Source organism: Eptatretus burgeri, chromosome 12 (genome assembly GCF_056783735.1).
Source record: "Eptatretus burgeri isolate ZD-2024b chromosome 12, Ebu_testis_v1, whole genome shotgun sequence".
Classification (NCBI taxonomy): domain Eukaryota; kingdom Metazoa; phylum Chordata; class Myxini; order Myxiniformes; family Myxinidae; genus Eptatretus; species Eptatretus burgeri.
This window is the reverse complement of record NC_140972.1, coordinates 51,024,518-51,031,396: the sequence shown is the minus strand read 5'-3', so window position 1 is coordinate 51,031,396 and position 6,879 is coordinate 51,024,518. Positions and strand designations below refer to the sequence as shown.

The 6,879-nt window shown below is 43.8% G+C and overlaps 1 protein-coding gene across 5 annotated transcripts in view; it reads right to left on the bottom strand.

Annotated features, from left to right (window-relative positions):
• LOC147015600 (dual oxidase 1-like) overlaps positions 1–6,879 on the bottom strand; it is a 171,816-nt gene that overhangs the window by 146,854 nt on the left and 18,083 nt on the right. For all 5 annotated transcript variants that reach the window (XM_085850498.1, XM_085850496.1, XM_085850497.1 and 2 more), the window contains exons 4-5: positions 2,939–3,103; positions 2,218–2,402 (exon numbers count right to left, since the gene is read on the bottom strand). In XM_085850498.1, coding sequence (XP_085706624.1) covers positions 2,218–2,402; positions 2,939–3,103 — 350 coding nt within the window. The remainder of the gene's footprint in view (positions 1–2,217; positions 2,403–2,938; positions 3,104–6,879) is intronic.

The window sequence follows — 6,879 nt, the reverse complement described above, 5'->3', positions numbered from 1 at the left end:
TTTCTGAACTAATTATACCGATCGGGGTTTGCCCCACGCACACAAAGGCAGAATCGGATGAACACGAGCGCTGGCCACGTGCGTAATGGTGGATCCACGCGCACTGTACGGAACGTGCTCGAGAGCACGAATTTACCGCTCGCAATACTTTGTATCGTGCAGAGCGAGGCACGAATGGACACCTCTTACTGTCTGTGCATGGGTTCGCCATAACATCGTGCCTTCGGTCCTCGCTGGTGGCCGCGGATGTTCCCCATGGACGGCAAAACGTCTTCTCGCCTCGACGGCCAGCGAAGCTGCGATCGGGCGAGGGCATGTTGTACAGCTCGGGCCACGTGGCGCACACGGAGCAGGCACATTGACCATCGCTGGTCAGGGCGCCCGAGCAGGCATGCAAGACCGACGCCACTCTTGGCCGGTCATCAGGGCATGGCCCGGGGGTTCGTGCAAGGCAATTCATGGAGCGGAGTTCGGTGTGGGCGATTCGTGTCATGCCGTGAGGTCGGAGCGGGATGTTTTGCGGCTTGGGGTCATCTTGCCGGAAATGGAATGTTGCGGTTTCCGACCATCGCGGCCGGCTGGCACAGGGGGTTGGGGCCAATCAGAGCGCCCGATTCGGGTGATGACACAGCGTTTCGGGGTGGCCCCCCACCCCGCACCGCGGGGCCTATAAAGGTCCGAGCGGAGCCTTCAATCTCTCTCTGCCCTGCCTCGCCTCCCGCTCAATTTGGACTTCAACTCCACCTTCTGTCGTCATCACTTCGTCTCTGCCTTCTGTCATCACCTCGACTTCCCCTCCTCTTCACCGCCCACACGACGCTGACTCCACCCTCCCAACACAAGCCCCTCCTTCACACCGACGGTCGCATCGCATTCTCTGGACGACGCTTTGCACGAAGCAAGAGACGACGCGCCAGCTATCAGGGGGGTACCGCACCACGGAGCATTCCCCCAAACGTGTTGGTGGCGCGTTCGGGCAAGCGTGCAAAGGTACCGAGAGACCATAGCCTCAAGTCTTCTCCTTTCTCACTTCAATTCCTCTTCATCGGTGTGTGTGTGTGTGTGTGTGTGTGTGTGTGTGTGTGTGTGTGTGTGTGTGTGTGTGTGTGTGTGTGTGTGTGTGTGTGTGTGTGTGTGTGTGTCCTGGTGCCTGTACACATAAGTAAGACTGTAGAAGATTATTATTATTATTATTATTTCACATTAAATCTTGATCTGTGTCTGCTTTCACATTAAATCTGCTTTGTAAGTTGCTTGTATATTGTCGCACCACACCTTTCTTCCCTATCTCTGCTTGCACACCCCAATAAATCTATTGATCGGACCACATACCCTTCCTCACCTGCTTGTTAATAAATTACTATTCAGAATGTTCCCCGCTCGTTTTTGTCTTTTCCTTCATTGATCCAGCATGGTCCGAATCCTAGCTTAGCCAGGACTTTATTCCCAACAATCCGTTCCTTTTCGCCAGTACGTCTTTGGCAGTTTTGCTTGGCTGCATCCAATCCGGTTTGGACAAGGCGTACCGAGGGTGTGTTCCCCGGTAATTAAATAATGTGATTAATTAGTTAACCCATAGACAGGAGGACCCTTGGTCACGCGGTTGAGTTATTGGCATCCATGGTTGGTTCGCGACCCGCTGCGCCATGGAATTATCCACGTGAGTCTGGTGGGGAGCCGAGATAGCTTTCCCCTAGTGGTCTTCTCACCCGATCCCCGGCTCGCAACAATATATATGCCATCCAAAAGTACAAACTTGAAGAACATTTTGTAAAACCACATTGCATATTGTACTGTAATTATCTTTCCTCGAGCACTCCATCAGTGTGAGAATCGAAGAATAAATTAGGAATGAGGAAAGTTATTTGTGTTTATCAGCAAGTCCATGACCAAACGGTGGCAAAATTAGACAACGACTGTTCAGTGAAACAGACTATGAAGAAGTAAAGAAGAAAAAATAACATCAGTGTGTTTTTCCCAAGTGCAGTGATTCAAAACGGAGCGAAATATCTTCATGACTGTTTCCATGTTATAATTGATGGATTGATGGAATCTAAATTTATTATGTTTAGAACACCATCAACAAGAGAGAAGGGAAGGGAATTGTGTGTGTGTGTGTGTGTGTGTGTGTGTGTGTGTGTGTGTGTGTGTGTGTGTGTGTGTGTGTGTGTGTGTGTGTGTGTGTGTGTGTGTGTGTGTGTGCAGGCAAAAGTGAACCTGCAAGCGTGGATTGCTCGTTGAGACTCCAGTCGACTTGTCCCACTGGCTTCTGAACAGCACCATCACATTGCTCCTGGAATTTGAATTGAAGACCGGGTCTTGAGGTGGAACATAAATGTTGAGAAACTCCACCGGGCACCCAGCACGCCGCGTGTCCACGATCTCGTCCATCACGTGCTGCCCTGCGGGCGCAAGATCAACAATCATTGCTAAAGTAAAACAGCAACTCTCAATCGCAAACTGAGGGAAATGACAATGGATTACTTGTTTAAAATTCCATCAATAAGGTGCAGATGGTGAGTTCATCAACTAAACAAGCTTGCTGTACACGAGGTGTAAATATATTAGCAGTCTGAGGAATTTTGGGGATTTTTTCAGGCAATCGTTGTTTGAGAGGAATCAGAAATCAGAGAAACCTTTGTGGTGTGGTAAAGCCCCACAGAGGGATTGAATTGCACAGTTTAAAGCCAAACTAAGGTTGTTTGAACACTTGATTGAGAAAAAAAACATTGCAACATCAGTGTTGAGTCAGTTTATTCTAAATTTGCATAAATGCAAAACAGTAAAATGCCTCCGGTTACTCCTCGCATATGTTATATCACGTCTGCTCGTGCTATCTCTTTACATTGGTCTGAATGTTTTCATAAAATTTCAACACCAAAAAGAATGATTTATCAAAAAAAACTGCCAACGATAGTATGTTTAATGGGAGTGGTACCAAAGAAAACAGAGAGGACAGTGCGGTTGCTGCTGGAGGGAACACCTTGTTCCCCCCGCATGATGGTTCGGCTCACGGCTCGTGGGTTGGGCAGTGAAGGTTCTCCTCTGGCATGGTAAACGCCGTCGGCGTAATGTGCTGATGCCAACCTCAAGAGTTTGGTTCCTTTGTACCCGGGGAAAGAAATGGTGGGATTTTAACACGGTCAAAGCCGACATTTCAACATTGATCGGTCGATAGGAAATAATGCTCACGAGTATGTAAAATAAAACATTAACATGGCTGTCACAGAATTGGTCTGCAGTTAAGAAGAGATAGGAACATGTTAGGTTGAATACCTTTACTTCCTCCTAATGATGTTGTGAATGATTCCTCCTAATGAAGGAAATAATGCTCACAACAATGTAAAATAAAACATTAACATGGATGATCAACAATAAAGAAAAACTAACAAGCTAATATTTGCCCGACAAACGTGTGTTCATTTAATAATGTACAATGCAATTCTATACAATATATACCACACTCTAGATTTTCGAACATGCAATAAAAATATACATGTGGTCAATAAACAAAACGAACAAACCAAAGTTTAGATGGACAAAAGTGTTTTGTTTTTAAAAATACAATCTACAATCTAATAAATAAAATTTGTCATCTGTCTGTCTGTTTGCATGTTCACATTTTTCATCCAGCACCTCAGCCTCTAAAGGCCCCGAAGACCCTCGAGGCCCTTTAGACCCTTGAGATCCTGAAGACCCCAAAGACCCATAAGAACATTTCACAGCTCGAAGACTTTTTAAACCTTTAAGACCTAAAAGCCAATTCAGATCCCAAAGACCCTTAAGACTCTTTAGACTCCATCTATCCATGAAGTGTGACTATATTTGACCCCAAAGACTTGAAAGACCTCAAATAGCCTCAAGCCCCCAAAGACCCCAAATATCCTTGAAGATCCTGAAGAACCAATAAGACCATTAAGACCCCTTTTACCTTTAAGATCCTTTCAATACATTAGACACCTTTAGATCCCTTCACCTTTGAGACCTCTTATACCCTTCCCTCCAGGTCTTCAAAACATCTGTTCACCACCATCTCATATCTTCTCCCATCCAAAACTACGATATTTTCTACCCCTACGAATCCACCCCAAACCCACCTCCTTCAAATTTCCTGCTTTCCTTCCTGAAAGTCCCTGGCGTGTCCATCTTGTTTACCCCGTGTACCAAGACCCATCTCTCTCCCTTCCACAGACCTCATGTCTCTGTTCCACACTGTTTTTTTCCTTCCCCCTCCCCCCCAACCCTACCTCACCTCCTTCCTCTCCTTGTTGTACGTTGTGTGTGTAAGGTCTCACATGAGCCTTGACAGTGTATACAAAAAAAGGAGAAGTACCCTTGAGACCATCTCAAACCTTTCAAACGCACACCATGCAAACATCTTTAATCTTCTTGCAAAACACAATTGTACTATTTTTCAGTAAGTAATGTGCAAACTCGACCCACCCAGGTACTATGATATCTAAGATATAAAAAAAGAAAGTTGGTTTACTTCTGCATTTGGGCTCTGCAGGAACCAGTGCGACCAAACTTTGTATGGCCTCCTCGTTATTCCAAAGGAAGGTCGAGAGCTGTTTGGATGTTAAAAAAAAATTGACCCAAGATAAAACCAAGTAATTGGCCTTCAGACCTCGATTGGGTCTTGTGCTTGTACACTGCGGTGTTTTTTTTCCTCCCTGGGAGCGATCAATGAAGGTTTTGTGAAGATTGTATGTTGAGGTTATAGTGATTTTTTGTCAACAACACAAATTTAACAAGAAAAATAGCAATCAGAGATTGCAGACCTTCACCAGGACTTGTTTTGTGTGGTGTTTTTGGAATTGTGTGTGGTGTATTTTCTGTGGCATTTGTGTACTGGTGTGTTATCTTACTATAATTCACCGTCTGTCTGTCTGTCTGTTCCCAGGTACCGCAAAATCGGCTGAACCGATCGCAACCATTTTTTGAGTGTGTCATCCTGGGACCCTTTGGAGTATAATAGGCGTAAATATAATAACATGACCCCCTTGATGGTTACCGTAGGGAGCGGGTGCTTCGAGTGTAATTAATGAGACCTAACAAGAACTGCAACTTTATAACTGCTGGTCGTGATGACCAGGTACCAAGATGTCCCGCTTTGATGCAACCCCACTTTGATCAGACACCTGACCCTGACCCATGACGTTTATTATTATTCAATTGAATCAAGAATGGGAATAAAATAAATTCAAATCTAATGGAGGACTAAATCGGTACAGTCATGCATTGGAGTCATCAGAAGGAACTCAAACAAGCAAAAAGCAAAGATGGACAGATCAGGAAGAACCTGGATAGGACTTGGGTTTCAACTGCTACTCCTCCACCCTCAAAACCATCCAGGCACAGCCAAGTGAGCCTTATTCAACAACAACAAAAAAAGAACTCAGATTCAAAAAATTAAAGAATGCTGACTGCCAGACCATGTGTCCGATCAGGTTGAAATTTAAAACATGCATTCCCTATGACTGCAGGATAATAATTGTGAAGTTTCACGTCAATTGATGAAGGGGTTCAAGAGAAGGAATTTTATTTAAGATCTTCGCTCAAACCAATATGGCTGCCAAACCATGGAACATCAATTATTCATGAATACCCTGGTATCCCCAATACAAGGCTTGGGGAACATTTGTGTGAAGTTTCCCCTCAATCTGTCCAGCCATTCTGGATAAGATTTTATTGGCTTTTGGGTAAATCCAATATGGCTGCCAAACCATGTGACCTATGACGTCATATGTGTGAACGTTTTGTTCCTCATGGATAGGTGGTCGTAGTAGGGAAATGTTTGTTCTGAGACAAGACTCCCTTCGCAAGACCACTCGCATATACTTGCTCTCGCTCATTCCGCTCGTTTTCATTCGCTGTAGCTCGCTCACCTGCTCAATGTCTTATCTCAAAACCAACACTTTCCGACAACTTGTGTGGGGTTGATTTTATTTACTAAAGTGACGTTGAAGATGGTCTCTCATCTTATTTACTCAAACCACAGTGTGAGAGAGAAGACATCATAATCGACATCTTTAAACTTGAAGAGTGAATGGACGAATATTTGTTTATGTTCTATTTTAAGAAATAACTTGATTTTCTTATAACGCTCATTGCTATCTAGTATATAAACAAAGAATAAGTTGGAACTTTGTTCATGGTTTAAGTATTGTTGTTGAGTAGAGATGAAATTAAAAACCTCTTTCACTGTTCTGTCTGAGAACCTCCTGAGCCACATATCATTTTGCAATGGCAGTTGATTATTTTTCCATTGATTTCTTGACATGTGTTAAATCTTTCTAAACCCCCCCACTCTGTATGCTTTATTTACACTTGCCTTTGTTATTCCTTCAATAAGACCTTTTTGACATTTTCCACAATAATTAAGTTTTCCATTTAAATACCAAGGCTGTGATTTTCTCCACTCTTTAGTTTGGTTATTGCTTGGTTTATGTCGCATTTATATAGCAGTAAAAAAGGTGGCAGTAGTCCTTTAAAATCCCTCCAACCCAATTCTTTATGTATCACCTTTTCTAACAGGAGGGTTGCCTTGTTGGCTCTTCCTTGTTAACAAATTGCCTTGTTGGCACTTCCAGAAACCTCCAGTGTAGCAGTACTTGGACAAAATATTATGCCATCATGACCAATCATATTTGCAGCTCACACTCACAGCATTGGGGAATCTCGAGATTCCAACAAAATTGTGGCTCGTGGAAAATATATTTTGTGCTCGGAAACGCAAAGCAAGTGTTGAAAAACCCTTCTCATGTCATTTTTCTCAAGACCGCGTGGGATAATGTGTTCTATGAACCCTCTTGTCAGAAAAAGCGAAGACAAACATGCTGACCCACTGTATTTGAAGTTATAGATTACAAGATAAAA